This window comes from Equus quagga, chromosome 2 (genome assembly GCF_021613505.1).
Source record: "Equus quagga isolate Etosha38 chromosome 2, UCLA_HA_Equagga_1.0, whole genome shotgun sequence".
Taxonomy (NCBI): Eukaryota; Metazoa; Chordata; class Mammalia; order Perissodactyla; family Equidae; genus Equus; species Equus quagga.
The window spans coordinates 156898523-156913972 of NC_060268.1; the positions used below are offsets into that span (position 1 = coordinate 156898523).

Genomic DNA, 15450 nt, shown 5'->3' on the forward strand with positions numbered 1-15450 from the left:
GTCTCTGAGTCCCCTGTTCAGAAAGTCTCCAGGTCAGCCCCTATTTTCTCTGTTGTGCTCTTCTCATGTATCTGTCTCTGTGGCCCCCGCCAGGGCCCACCCTGCTTGAAGAGGAATGAGGATGCAGAAGAAAGGTCAACTCAGCCTCTAACATAGGCTCATCTCAGGCCAGAGGGCTATCATTTTCTCTTCTCTCAGAAGGACCCCCCCACCCTCACCCACTCCAGGGCCTGTCTCTGGGTCCCATTCACTCTCAGGGTGACTTCTTCCTTGATCTAAGGATCCCTATTGGCCAACGGGGAAGAAAAGGAAAAGAAAGTGAACAAGGTCTGTTTCTTAAGACTTTCTTGCTCTTTTGTTCCTTGTTTTTTTCTTTCAACTGTCCAGCCCTTCTCTCTTCTGTCACCTGCCCTGCCCTAGATTCCTTGTTTTCCAGAAGATCTGAGCATCCAGGTGAGGATACAGAGTGGGGAAGACATGTCCTTGTTATGAGGCCCTCTTCTCTTAGATTAGCTCCTTTCCTGAAGCCAGGGGCTAGCATAGAGCTGAGCCACCTCTGACTCCCAGGAATGGCTACTGAATGACTGAGTCTACTTGTCTAACCTTCCCCAGGATGATTCCCGGGCTCCTAGCCCAAGAGCCCACCCACTCACCATGAGAATGGACGTGAGCAATGACTGGTGGGTCTGGAGGCATGGTGGCAGGTCACAGGTCATCCTGCCTGCCCAGCAGCTCCTCTGAGATTGAAAGCTCCAGCTAAACTGACCTGCATATTTAATCTCTTCAATTGCATTTAATTTCCCAAGGACTTCATTCAATTAACCCAGCAGGAATTGTGGTGGGAGTTCAAGCATGAAAGGGGTACAAGCAGCTGAAGGACTGTCTTATGAAGCAATGCCCTATTCCTGGCTCTCCCCTGACTCTAGAGGGTCCTCCACAGACCTAGCACAGATGCTGGGACATGGACAGAGAACGGGCAGCTCCTTGTGAGGTTGAATTCTAGGAGAGGATGGGATTCCTGTTTGGAGTTCTTAGAATAGGTATATGTCAATGGGCCAAGAGATGGGCCTTTAAAATGAAGGGCAAGGAGTTCTTTACTTATTGCCGCATGCCCTAGACCTGCCCTTGTTCGTTTCATAGGAAAGGCTGGCAGGAATCCAGAAATGGCCCAGATGGCCTGGCTGGCCTCCTCAACACCAAGTCTGGAGATAAGCAAACTCTCTTCTCCCTCCTTTCACCTAGAAGGAAGGGAGGCTACAACTCTCTGAGAGGAAGTGGTTTCCATTAGGGCCAAGAGAGTCAGGAGCAGAGTCTATAAGGATAGGCACGGGTCCCCTAGCCAGACAGGACCAGTACCTAGGAAATTACCTTAACTCTGTCTTTGAGAAAGTCTTGGGTAACAGTGATTAAGAGGAGAAAAAAAGACACTAAAAAGACTGTCCCATACAAATCAACTTTTAATAACTTCAACTTGCCACCAGCTTCCAGCTCCAGTTCCTGTGAGGTTTATCACTGTGGAAAACACTAAATGCCCCAGGCTGAGCTATCCATCTAGTGATCAGAGATGACCCAGCCCCTGATTTCTTAAGAATCTACATCTATACATGGCAGCATGTTAGTGGATTCTCTGGAACTAGTGCACATCTGCTCAATGTTGGAGCCAGAACTCTGGTTCCCAAGGAGGGCAAGTATCCCAAAGAGATTTGAAGCTAAGTGGATAGCAGCCAGGGAGGTTCCAGATCTGCTCTCACTGCTGGATTCCTGCACTTACTCCCAGATTCTTCCTGTGCTGCTTGCTCCCTGCCATCCTGAGGGCTTTAGAAAGTGCTTTAGAAAGGGAGGATCTCAGAGCAGCAGCTACTTAGGAGGCAGCTGTGGGGTTGGGAAAGCCTACAGTAGTCCCATGGAGGCTGTCCAGAGGAGGAACCACAGGCCAGCTTCCCAAAGGTCAGGAGACTTGCCTGTGTCTCCGTCCAGAATATAGGTAGACAGAACGGCCTCTCCATGACGCTCACCTGGCCTCTTTCAGATGGAGGGCACCCTGCCTCCAGCAGGTTCTCTCCCTCCCAGGCACCAGACCACAGCAGGAACAGATTCCACCCCAGAGGAAATTCTCAGGCAGGCTGGATGTAAACAACAGCCGGGGTGAGGGGGTGGAACACGTGGAGGGGAGCTCAGCACAGGCAGGAGAGGCTCCCAGAGGAGGTGGTGGCTGGGGAGGTGGGGAAGCTGCTGGAAAGGGAACCAGCAAAATAGGCACCTGAGGGCTCCAGAAAACCTGTCAATGTTTATTTCACACACACACACACACACACACACACACACACACACTCTCTCTCTCTCTCTCAAAAGCCATTTAAACCAAATTGAAAATGAAAAGCTAAGGTTGTGACTCTATAAGTACTGACGAGTCAATGGGTTGGAAGGCAGGAGAAAGCTAACAGGTACTCCTGGTGCCAAGAAGCAAATCCAGAAAGTGGTGGCTGCACAGCAGAGCATTGGGTGGATTCTAATCTTCAGTCTCCTAGAGAAGTCACCTCTGGATTTAGAAAATAGAAAAAAGGTATCCCATTCCTACCCTACCCTAAGCCTGAGATAAGGGTCCTAACGACAAGGGGACACTTCAAGCCCAGCTCAGTCCCAGGCCCAAAGGAAGCAGAATTGGCTCCAGCTACATCCGAGTCTGTTTTCAGAAGCCTAGGAGAGCCATTGACCCTCAGGGTGTTGGCATCACCCTAAGGCTTGCCCCAACAGTTCCTGAAAATTAGTCAGCAGCCACAACTTATAACCTCAATTGGAAATGTGAGGAGGTGTCCAGGGAGCCCACCCTGGAAGTCCCCTTCTTGAAGGCTTCTCCCTGTGCCCACCCATCCCCATCCCCCCAAATAAGATTATCCCTGGCTTGCCCTTCCTGGCCCCTGCTGTCCAAGTTCCACTGAAGTGCAGCCATCACCGAGAGAACTTGGTATCTGTTTTTCTCCAACCTGGGGGACAGGCCCCTCTCCCCTCCCTGTCCCTCCAGCCCAGGAGCCTCATGAGTAAGGGCAGTCAGTGGCTGGTCAGGTACGTGTGGCCTCAGGAGATAGTGGAGAACTCCTTGAGCAGGACTTCCTGGCTGAGTGTGTGGAAGGCCAGGTTTCTCCGGACATTGGTGCTAATGGATCGAACCTGGGAAAGGGTGGAGGAAGGAGGGAGGGCACAGGCAGAGAGAAAACAAGAGAGAGTTGGTTACAAACAGTAGAGGGCAGTGCCTGAGGCATAAGGCCAAGATGCAGTGCTAGAAGTTTCTCTCTTAGAAAATGAACCCTTAACAGCTATCATCCCTGTAGGCAAATAAGCAAACAGTTCTGAAATAGTGGGAAAAAGAGAAGAGGGGCTGAGATAGAAAGTGGATGTGAGAAGAGCTATCCATCAAGTGATCAGAGATAACTTAGCCCCTGATTTCTGAAGAATCTGCATCTGAGCACCTGAAGAGGCAGAAGTAAACACAGACAGGGAAAGCGGGCTGAGGTAAGGTCTTTGTCCTTGCCTCGGCCATGCAGAAAGGGGACTGGTCTGGTCAGTGGTCTGGTGGAGGAGGAGAAGCTGAAGCCAGAGGACTCATGCTCTGGAGCTACCTCTCTTTAGATGTGTTTCTAGTCTCCTCACTTTCCCTTTGTATTTATCTACTTTTTTGGGTTGGAAAGAACGTTTAGAGATGTAGCCCTTGTCTGGCGTACATGGCAGGAATATGGTCCCAGGAGGCTAATGACCAGGGTCAGGTCACACAGCTAGTGAGTCCCAGGCAAAACCTAAGTTTAGTAACTCCTAGTCCAGTACTGTTTCCATACGACAAAGATGCCTCCGCAATTTAGAGGAAAGTCTCGGGTATATTCTTTTGTGTCCCCACTGCTCACCTCACATGCTTTCTACCCACAGACAGAGAACCTTGCAGGAAGTCTTGCCTGTGTCAGCAGGGAAAAAGACTTATGGAGAAGGGGTCAGAGGGCCAAGCTCTCTACTCTGAATGGGTTCTAAGAGGAATCCAGTAGATTCTAGAAGGAGATTCATTCATGAGAAATAGATGTAAATGTTGTAAGAGAGACAAAGAAGAGGAGGGATGAGAAAAATAACGTGTATCTATCCTGGGTCCCACAGTCCAGGGAGCTTTCCTTCAATTTCTGCTTTGCTATGGGAAACTTAATGAAGTCGCTAGGCAGAAAAGGGCAGTATGGCAAACAGCAGGCAGCTCAAGCTCATTAGCTCCAAACCTGACCAGATCCTCTTTGCTCCCCTGTTTCAGAGGTACAGATATAAGGAGAACTGAGCAAGGCAGAGGCTAGTGCCAGAGAGCCTCGAGACAGACGTCCTCTAATTCTCTCCTCCACAACCCTCTTCATCTTCCACTAACTTACTCTCTTTATTAAGTCTTGGCCCCCAGTAATTGCCCCACATCTACTTAAAAGACTTGCCGACCACCCGATAAAAATACTCTACTCTGCTGTCTCCTTACACTAATGGCTTCCCTGTTCCCAACTAACTCACCCTAGAGCATCTTCCTCACCCTGGGGAAGTCCAAAATCCCGGGAATTTCATGTCAGGGTCAGAGTTGGGCTGTATTTAGCGAAAGACAGATGATTTAAATCCAACACCTTCATTACGACTCCACATGGGGAAGTAGAAGCTGGGCTAATGTAAGTTCTGCCCCAGCAGTGAGAGGTCTGAGGACGTGGGCAGTAGGTACAGAGGCCTGTGTGTCCTGATCTCAGCCTGAAGCCAGGATGGTGGCATACAACCAGGCAAGGAGAGTGGCAGGACTACCAGGAGGCTGAGCTTTTCCTGAGCAGCTCTGAGCACAGGGCAGGATGGGAACCATCAACAGGGAGAGTCCAGTTCTGTGGAGATGTGGCCTGGAGGTGGAGTAGGGGGCAGAGCAAATGCTCACTGGCTGCAGGCGGCCAAGGGTGGGGGCTGTAGAAAGCTGAGTGATTGAAAAGTGAGAGCAGGGATAGGAAGTGAAGACTGGAGAACTAGACTGGGAGGGCATTCAGACCAGGAGCCAGTTAGGAATTTAGGAAGAAGTGACTACACAAGGAGGAGAATCAATTACAGTCATGCACCAAATAACAACATTTTGGTCAATGATGGACTGCATATACAACAACGGTCCCATATGGTGAGTACCAAATAGCCTAGGTGTGTAGTAGGCTGTACCACGTAGGTTTGTATAAGTACACTCTATGTTTGTACAATGATGAAATCGCCGAACGACACATTTCTCAGAATGTATTCCTGTTGTTAAGCGACGCATGACTGTACTCTCATTAGTTGCTCCGAGGACAGGATAAGGAGTAATGAGCCAGAGCTGCCCTTGGGAACACACGTCAAACCCCAGGCCCAGCTGGAGCTGTGAAAGGGCTGTCTCCATGGCTGCAGAAAAGAGGTGGGCAATGCTGCCTCAGGCTTCTCACACTTCCCAGCCTGGCACCAGTACCCTGGGGAATATCTTCTTCTCTCACTGGCTGCTCCTGCACTGCTTTGGGAGAGAAGTTGCACAGCCAATCCCAGCAGACTCCTCAAGTCTCATTTCATCAGCCTTCGGCAAACTGCAGTAGTTCCCTAGATGCCCACCTGCACAGCAGAACCCAGAGGCTAGAGAAGGCCCCTAGGAAACACAGGCAGAGATGGAGATGGGGCAGACTCACCAGCTCTTTGAAGAAGGCAGCTTCCTTGTGCTGCTCCGAATAGCGCTCATACTGGTCCAGGCCATCCTGCAGCTTCAGTGTGAGGGTATCATAGTTGGCTCGCACTACCTCCAGCACCTGGGGGAGGTCAAGGGCCAGGCAGGGCTTAGGCCATGCAAACCTTAGGTCACTTGGCCCCCACATCCCTCCTGCTGCCCTACTGAATTGGATTCAGTCCAGGGAAACACTCCCCAGGAGACTTTGCTCACTACTTATCACCCATAAAAAAGCCTAGCCACAGGGAGCAATTCCTTAGGTTTCTGGGACCACTTTCTAATCTCTTCCATTCCCCACTTTTCCTGACCAGTCCAGCCTGGCCACCAAGGCTGTTTACTCTGGGTATGGTAAAAGAACATAAGAGGTGACATAACAGTGAGTATAAGAGCTCACCAGTATCCTGATACCATAAATGTGTTCTCAGCCATATCCCGCAGCTTTCTCTGGCCAGGTTGTCACAGTTGCTGAGTAAGACTTTGCCAATGTCTCCTTCCTTTTCCCTTTCTTGGAACCACATTTCTTTAAGTCCCAGGATGTTCCTCAGCACCATCTGCCACTTGTTTTCATCTCTCAATGCCAACTCAGTCTTCCTATCCATTGCCTGGATCGAACTTTTGGGCATCCCAGCCTTAGGGTGTAAGGGACACTTTCTAGACTAGGCTAGAACTAACCTCATCTTTTGTTCTGATGACTGGTCTCTCCCCAACCATGCCTCCCTCTGACTTTCTGTGGTGGGGGAGGGGGGATTCATACTTCCACTGACTCTAGGAACCTTGGATCTCTGTGGTTCCAAAAAGAAGGGACTACCATAGCCAGCCCTGATGTGACTTCAGTTTATAAGACCATGAACCAAAGGCAAGGATAATTAGGGGAAGAGGCACTACATCAAGTTAGAGGAAGTGAGTTGGGCAAAAAGGAGAGATTAGGAGAGGGAATGGCTGTTCACTCTGATAATCTGGATAACAGCTGTTCTACAACTTGATCTGGTCTGGGAGGGAAGTCTATGATGTCATGGAGAGCTGCCAATTCAGTAGGAAGCTTGAATGAGTGAGTGATGAGGGAAGCTTAGCTCTAACAGAAGGTATGGGTGAAAGGAATAAACTACAGTCAGGACTGGTCAGAGGGATTGAGAACGGACTCCTGAGGGGTGCAAAGGTGCCTCTGGGCTGTTCTCACCAATCCAGTCTTGTGCCAGGGAAGACGACGTCTTTTGGTAAAAACACTTCTGCCTACTAAAAATTCCTGAGGAGAGAGTATGGATGGAGAATACAGGGAAGGCTCATGTCTCTGAGTGTGGGGGGAAGGGACAGCTAACGCAAAGGTCTAGCTCGAGCTCCAGGCTCAGACTCCTTCCCTCCAGACATCCTCAAGGTCACTTTGCCTGGCTATGTCCTACAGACCCTGTTATGGGCTGGCTCCTTGGCTTCTAATTCCATTTGTTGGCAGGAGGACTGGTACTCAGCAACGGCAGTCACACACAAAGTAATCTGGCCCTCTCATGCACATGGGCTGTGCTCCTGGCTAGAATATCTACAGCCAAGGTCCTGGCTCAGAAGTGAATGGCTCAAGCCCAGGAAAAGGCAAAATTCCTCCAAGACGGAACCAGCCCCCAGGAACCAGGCAGAATAGAATACATGCTTTCTCAAACCCTGAACGCTGGACAGCCTCACCAATGCCTATGACTCGGCAACCTGGCCTCAGCTTTCCCTGAAGGATGTCAGGTGCCAAAAGACAAATACCATGCTAAAGCCAATTTCTGAGAAAAAAGTGCAGCATGTCAAGAGTGACTACATCCTGAGAGTCTCAGGCCTTAGGTCAAGCTGCCTTGATCACCTACCTGGGCTTTCTCCTCCTGCCAGAGCAGAGTAGAAGGTTTAGGATCTCACTCAGAGCAGGGATTTCTCCTCTCCCAGTAAAGTTGGCTTCTGCCAGAACAGCTTAGTTCAGTTTCTTGCAGGAAGGTGAAAGCAGAGAAGGCCTCTGAGCTCCTTGGAAGGAAACCAGAGGCCTGGCTGGACTTAGTGCATGACCTAGGCTCTCCTCACCCCGGACCTTTCTTCCTCTTTTACCCAGTAGAAAGTTGCCCTTCAGTTCATCCAGCCTCTGCCATCTCCTGCCCTCATCATTTCTCTTAAATCCCAAAAGAAGAAAACATTCTAAGCCCAGGTCTGGGTCCTAGCCCTTTTGAGATTTCAGAGCACTGAGGCTACTTTCCTAGTCTGGAAAAGCTGCTTTCTGAAGCTTCAGACTTTAGGAACATGTCCCATTTGGGCCTCACACTCATCACTGGCCTGGGAGGTGGCAAGGACAGCACGTAGGCAGAGGGCAATCTCCCAGAGCCCTTGTGCCTAAAGGCCTTAGGTTTCACCATAGTTTGCAGCCTCAGTCTCTGGATTCCTAGCAAGTCCAAAGGCACGTCCTAGGCTGAGATCCCTCCCTAATACATCAGGTAGCAGTCTATCTCCCAAGCACAAGCCCACCTTCTTTCATCAGCTGTTGGGCTTGAGGGTTTCCTAGAACCATGCCCACCACCTCAGCCCAAGGTAGCTCCGAAGTCAGTAAATCACCTACAAGCCACATGTGCTCTAAGGAATCCTTACACTCCCACCTGTGACCCTCAGTAGACAGGAACCTGGCTCTTGGCAAGGGGCCTGATAGAAAGAGAACTAAACTGGGAGTCCCACTCCTACTAACCCAACCTCTTTGAGCCTCAGCCTTTCTCTCTATAAAACGGAACTTGAACTCACCTCCCTAAAATGATAAGGCAATAAAAGTTTTGAGTTGCTGAAAGTAACATACAATTGATGAAAATATTATCATCTCAATGGCTACACAGCTACCTAGACAGCTCCTTGGACTCAAGAGTAACGGTCTTCACAGCCCAGGAAGTACCATCTATTTCAAACTATCCCAAATATTCTATGTACGTAAATGATTCTTCACTACAAAGGAACATCTTCTGGATTTTAGTGGAAGACACAAATAGTCTCAGCTTCAGAGATCCTATGCCCTCTTCGTTGCCCTAATAAATACGTTGCCTCAGGTGAGGGAAGAAAAAACTATTGGGGTGGGAGGAGGACCTAAACCCCTCCTCTGAGGTCTCTAGAGAAGGAGGGCCTAACATCGGCTTTTAGGTCAGAGAGAACCGAATTTCGGTCCCAGATAGACCACTAATTAGCTATGTAAACTTATACACATTACTTAATCTCTTTGAGCCTCAGTTTCCTTATCTGTAAAATGGGGATAACACTTCATTAGGTTGATGTGAGGATGAAATGAGATGACTGTCCACTGTCTGGCACATAACGAACAGTCAATAAATGGTTACTAATTTTATCATAAAAGCTTCCTTCTAGTGACAAAAGGCATCTGGTAGTTCTGCTTGTCCCCAGATAGTTCTAACCATGAGCCAGGAGTTAGGGCCTTTTACATCTTTATTGAGCCTATGGCAGATTCTGGTGAACAGGAAACCTAATTTCTCGATTCGTATGAAAGCCAGCTTCCCAAAATGACCCCACTGTCCTGAGTGTAACTGCAATGCATCAGCCAGAAGTCAAAGAATGCCCAGTACCTACTGCCAACCTTAACAATCTTGGTAGTGCAAGGGAATACAGGTTTTGGGTGGGGTTTTTTTTTCTGCTGAGGAAGATTAGCCCTGAGCTCACATCTGTGCCGATCTTCCTCCACATTATATGTGGGTTGCTGCCACAGAATGGCTGATGAGTGGTGTGGCTCCACAGCTGGGATCTGAACCCGCAAACCCAGGCCAACAAAATGGAACGCACCAAACTTAACCACCACACCACAGGGATGGCCCCAGGAATACAGGTTATACTAAAGAAAAACTGAGCAGAGATGCCCACAGAGGCTGGCCTTGCATGATACAGGTTGTGAGGCTTTTGGCCACATCAGGATCAGGAACATGAGAGATCCCTGTGCACAAAGTTAGTTCAAAATTGCTGATGAGGTTTCAGATATACACACACACTCCCTTTCCCTAGTACCCACGACAGGCATTCCCCAAAGACTATCCAGTAGTCTGCGCTCCATTTTATTTTAGCAGAACCTTTCAAATGGGAAATAACTTCTAGCCTAAAGATAGCAGCAAAGGAGAATCACCAACCTGGAAAAGTTCCTGCAACGGCTATCCAATCTTGATGCCAGAGGGCTTTGCCCTGTGCCTAAAAAATTGCTTAGTCACAAATCTCTGTTGGACTGAATTCCCAGAAGAATGAGAATTAGGGGACAACTAAGTAATAAAAGATGACCTGACAGCAAGCTTGTGTTCATTACCTTCTTCTCAATGTGAACCGATGTTTACAGTATAACCTGTTTGGGGAGAGTATGTAAGGCTGCCACCAGCTCACTCCTAACAAGGGCAACATGTAATGGCCTTCCTTAGAGGTCAGGCTGCCAGATGAGCATGAAACCACAAGAGAGCAACAGAGAAACTTACTGAGACTTCCTAAAAATAGGAAACATGGAATCTATCAAGATCGCAGTGGGACATGATGGAACGAGAATATGGAATTAGAGAAACCTTGGTTCAAATCATGGCACCATCATATACTAGTTATATGACCTTGACCTGTCTGAGCTATACTTTATCTGTAAAATAGTCATCATCATCATCATATTTTATTATATTATGAATATCATAAGTAATATATAAAATAAATATAAAAATATAAATCATAGGATCTAGCAAATAGAATGTGCCAAAAGAATGAAGGTTACTAAGCTGAAAAGAAAGAGGAAAAATGGAAACAGAAAGTATTTGATGTATTCAAATAAGATGAATCCGGTGGTTAAACAGTGGCCAGGAGGGTCTGGAGTCATCACTAACATCTGAGGATAGTGACTCAGAAGGCAACCATATCTCTTTTTGCCAAAGTGTTACCATAGGGACAGAACTATAGAAATAATAGTTCTTCCTTTAAAGAGCATAGAAATAAAGCTCTTCAAAGAAAGGAACCTTTGGAATCACCTTCCTAATCCATGGCTTTCCTTTCACAGATGAAGAAACAGATATCCAGGAAGACTAAATTGCCTGAGGATACAAAGCTGGGATTAGACCACAGAGTTTTCTGACTCCCAATCCAGTGCTCTTTCTGTATTGGCAGACTAGTCTAACCTGGTTACTGAGTTTCTAGGCTAAACTTGATCTTTCAGAGAACAAACATTCAAGGAATTCAAACTCACTCCTAGGAAGTGGGAAGCATGATTTGTGGAAAACTGGGAAGGTAACTCAGTGAAGGCATGGTTTGATTTTTTTTTTTTGGTGAGGAAGATTGGTCCTGAGCTAACATCTGTTGCCAATCTTCCCCTTTTATTCTTTTTTGCCTCCCCAAAGCCCCAGTACATAGTTGTATATCCTAGTTGTAAGTCCTTCCAGTTCTTCTATGTGAGATGCCACCACAGCATGGCTTGATGAGAAGTGTGTAAGTCTGCACCCAGGATCCAAACCAGCGAATCCCAGGCCACCGAAGTGGAGCACATGAACTTAACCACTATGCCACTGGGTCAGCCCCTGGTTTGATTTTTGAGCTGTAATGACTACCAGGTCCTCCAGGGCTTGTCAATTTCCAGCAGTAGCAGCTGAAGAACCCTGCTCAGCCCTCCTGTAGTTGGTGTAAACTTTACAGACCACTGCAAGCTCATCAGCAAAATCTGGTTTTGGTTGCTATTTAATTGCTTAATACTTATTTAGAAGCTTGAAATTCGAAGGTCTTTAATCTTCAACTGGGCCTCTTTGGCCACAGCCACCAGATGGTCTCCAGGCTTGGGGTGGGGTGTTAAAAGGATTCAATGAATCCCTTCTACAGTTATGCACATAACCACATTTCAGTCAATGATGGACCACATATATGACAGTGGTCTCATAACATTAGTACCTGATACAGCCTAGGTGTGTAGTAGGCTATACCATCTATGTTTCCATAAGTATACTCTATGATGTTCACAAGAGGACGAAATCACCTAACGATGCACTTTTCAGAAAGTATCCCCATTATTAAGGGACGCATAATTGTACAATGAATGCTCATACCTCAAGGCCAATTTTCCACTCTCCAAAAGAGATGGCAATCACTCTGTTCTCACTTCCATGCCATTCTGCTTTAACTCTGCCGAACCACTAATCATAGAAAAATTAATCTCTGGATGATTTGAAACAGATATAGTAATTAAAAGGAGGAAAGAAGATGAAGGCTTTTTAGAGGATTTTCATGATAATCTCCATCTATCTCCCCCACTGGACTCTGGCCATTTACTCTATTTCAGATGTTTATCCACTAGTTAGAGAATATTTTTTGTCCCTATTTCTTCCACACAGTAGGAAAGAGCAGCCTGAGGGAGCTCAGAAACCACAAACCAGAGCATCACCAGGCATAAGTCTGAACACTGCCTTTGCTTCTCTCATCAGTTAGGGGGAACTGATCAGGTACTGCTTATTCTGCAAGATGATGATGAGGAATAATGAAAGAGTTTTGTCCATGGCAAGTTGTTGGGAAATGAAGTTCATCGCTCACAGTGGTTCCGATTTGAGACAAACCTGTCCTGGTGCCCACAGACCCAAGGAAGTCTGAATAATCAGGCTTCCTCCCCATGCCACCCCTCTAAACTGTTCACTGCTTTAGCATAATGTCCCATCTCTAAAAGAGTGCTGAGCACAGAGTAGGCTTTCAATAATGGTCAGTGGCAAATGGACTGCTAGAGAGGAGAGAAGGTCCAAATAGCTGCAGATAGTTTTTATGGTAAACGCAGACTGAAGTCTCTCTCCCATCGTCCATGGAGGAACAGAAGTCAAATAGGCCATTTCTCAGCCAGGAAGGCTGAAACCTTTTTCCTTCTAATACCCAGCAACCTTCCTCAAACTCAAAGGAAAACACCCTTCCCTATAAAAAGGAGAATGACCTACTCAGAGCATTGCCTAACTCCCTTCTCTGGATTGTTATAGGGCTGAAATGCTCTGTAAGTTTTGGCAAGAGACTGAAGAGAAATGAGAGATCTGATCTTTCATTTTCTCTGAAAGGACCTTATCTAGCCTCCTATCTTTCTTCTACTTTCCCAAAATCAGACCTCCCCAGAACCAGTTATGTGTCTTCCAAAGAGGAACAACCCTCTTTTCTCCCAGAAGCAATAAAGATCTGTCCTCAACCCTGCAACTTCACCAGTCTAAGGACAGCCTGCCACTGGCATTCTCAGCACTTAAGTGGTTGTCTGATGTTGGACAGCTTGGAAGGGGAATTCTGGTAACAGAGAAGCAAAAAATCAATTCTTCTTCCTCCATAATCCATATTTATTCTTCCAAATTCAGCACTAGTTGAAACTAAACAAGAAGCACTACAAAGATGTTCTCTAAGTAAAGACCTGATGGGTCACTATGGGGTCTGTTGTGCCTGGGCTCTGAAAAAGTTTCAACCAATAGCTAATAATTTTCAAGATAACGTAATTCAGAGTATGGCTCTAGAGTCAACCCACCTGGACCCATATCCTAGATCCACCATTTACTAGCAGGGTGGAGCTGGGTGAGCCTCAGTTTCCTTATCTGTAAAATGGGAATAATAGTAATGTTTATCATATAGTGCAGGTTGTGAGGATTAAATAAGGCAATGTATACAGAGTACCAAGCATACTGCTTAACACACAGAAAGTGCTTAACAACCATCGCTATTATTATTATTGTTCTCTTTCATTTTAATATGACTCCATGAATAATTGCTTTTTAGGACCTGAAATTCCAACCCCTGCCATAAATGAGCAAACTCTCCCCTCCCCCACTTTCTGGAAGAGATCTGTCTTCTGCAGGCTTCCCAACGAGGGATTTCCTGTGGAGGAAAGAACACACTGCTTTAGGGTTTGCGCATTAACAGGCAGAGTGGCAGGCCCTCTCCTGGAGAAAGAGACATGTTATCACTACTGATTTCCTCACTGAAATTATGTCACAGCTAGATTTTCAGCACCCTGAAGGAAGCAACTCAGTGTCATATTATAGATTTTCCACAATGCCTAAAAGAATCCTAAGAAACAGTAAACATTCAACATGCTTGTGGACTAATTTAGTAACACTCAGGCCAAAAAAGGAAAGGAATTTCTCCTCAGAGTCACACGGTAAGATTAGAGTTAGCCCATTACAGCACACTGAGCACTGTTCTCAGCACTCTGATAGGCTTCTAAAGCCCTCAGAGCCGATCCTGCCTTTAAGGAGCTAATAAGCAAAATGGAGACTCCAGATAAACCACCATGGAAGGGCACACCCAGACCACATACAGGGTTGAGCCCGTAGTGCTAAGTGTGGTTTGGCATCGGCTGCAAAACTGACAAGTGAATGGGCTGCCTGGTTGAAATGGTGTCACACCTTTTAAGATGGGGAAAATCAAGAAATCTAAAGTCTCTTCCATGTTGTCTACCACCTCCTCCACTTTGCGTTACTGTGTCAGCTAATTCTGAGTGCAAAGTTCTCCGCCAGCATAGCAGGGCCCCTGAGACAGCAGCTGCAGAGAGGGCCATTAGCTCTGACAGGTCTGTGACTCTGGCACTGACAGCTTAGGCTCACTCCATCAGGGGATATCACCGAAGGGCAAATTGTTCAGGCTCAGCCCTGATGCTGAAAAAACAAGTCCTGCACAAAAGATCAGCAAAAGGTTGAAAGGGTGGGAACAAATGTCACTTTACTCCCCAAACACACAATCTATAGTTTCAATTTCTCAGAAATCAGGTTTGATCCATTCTGAAATGCCCTTCTGAGGTGTGTTCAATTTAGCCACCAATTTCAACTGCACAAATTCAGCTCAACTGTGCAGTGTACTTATTAGATAACTGTCCACAACAATCTAAGCAAATATAACACAGTAATCTTTGAATAGCCAGGTTCAAAGACTTGCTGAGCTATTTTTAGCACACGTTTGCCTACCAACAAGTAACCAATAGATTTGCATCTCAGGAGACAAGGAGAAGAAACAATTAGATTCATGAGCTCCAAGGTAACTAGTACCCTGAGAAGACTGTTAGTTTCCTTCAAATGCAGTCTGTTTAACCTTCTTCTATACAGGACAAAGCTTGGTCCGCGTCCAGATGGACATGGCCTAAAAAGAGGCCTAGTGACCAAGCAGTTAAAAGGACAAAGTATCAGCTGCTCAGAGCTTCATGTTTCAATTGTCCTTGTTGTTTTGAGATTTGAGGGTCAAGCTTTTGTAAATAATAAATGTAAGGCTAGGACCTGGGTGCAAGAATAGGAGGGAAAAAAGGGGAAAGGGAAGAGAGACCTTTTAGTGAATTATCTTAAAAACAATATTAAAATGCTCACTATATATACTGTTGCCAATATCCATTTAAAATTCTCCCCTTTAGTGCTCTAAAAAACAGGAAGGAAGAAAGAGAATGAAGTAAAATGGGACAACATATATGAATAGTGAATGCATGGAAAGGTTCTCTGAAAAGTGTGTGAAATTAAAAAAAATTCAACTAGGTAACTCTGGGTATACTGTAATATTCTAAAGAAGTTCAGGACTTCCACTTCCAGTCATGATAGGGTAACCGAGAACTAGGAAAGAAAGAACTCTTGGGGCCAGCCCTATTGCCAAGTGGTTAAGTTCACACGCTCTGCTTTGGTGACCCAGGGTTTTGCCAGTTTGGATCCTGGGCGCGGACATGGCACTGTTCATCAGGCCATGCTGAGGCAGCGTCCCACATGCCACAACTAGAAGGACCCAGAACTAAAATATACACA

At 46.6% G+C, this 15450-nt stretch overlaps 1 protein-coding gene across 5 annotated transcripts in view; it reads right to left on the reverse strand.

The window, feature by feature from the left end:
• Positions 1 to 1434: 1434 nt before the first annotated feature.
• ARMH3 (armadillo like helical domain containing 3) overlaps positions 1435 to 15450 on the reverse strand; it is a 170133-nt gene continuing 156117 nt past the window's right edge. For 4 of the 5 annotated variants that reach the window (XM_046654251.1, XM_046654249.1, XM_046654250.1 and 1 more), the window contains 2 exons: positions 5685 to 5801; positions 1435 to 3168 (listed from right to left, as the gene is read on the reverse strand). In XM_046654251.1, coding sequence (XP_046510207.1) covers positions 3076 to 3168; positions 5685 to 5801 — 210 coding nt within the window. In that variant the 3' untranslated portion in view covers positions 1435 to 3075. Of the gene's footprint in view, positions 3169 to 5684; positions 5802 to 13064; positions 13550 to 15450 lie in introns of those variants that run through there. The other variant, XM_046654252.1, reaches the window with a different exon arrangement.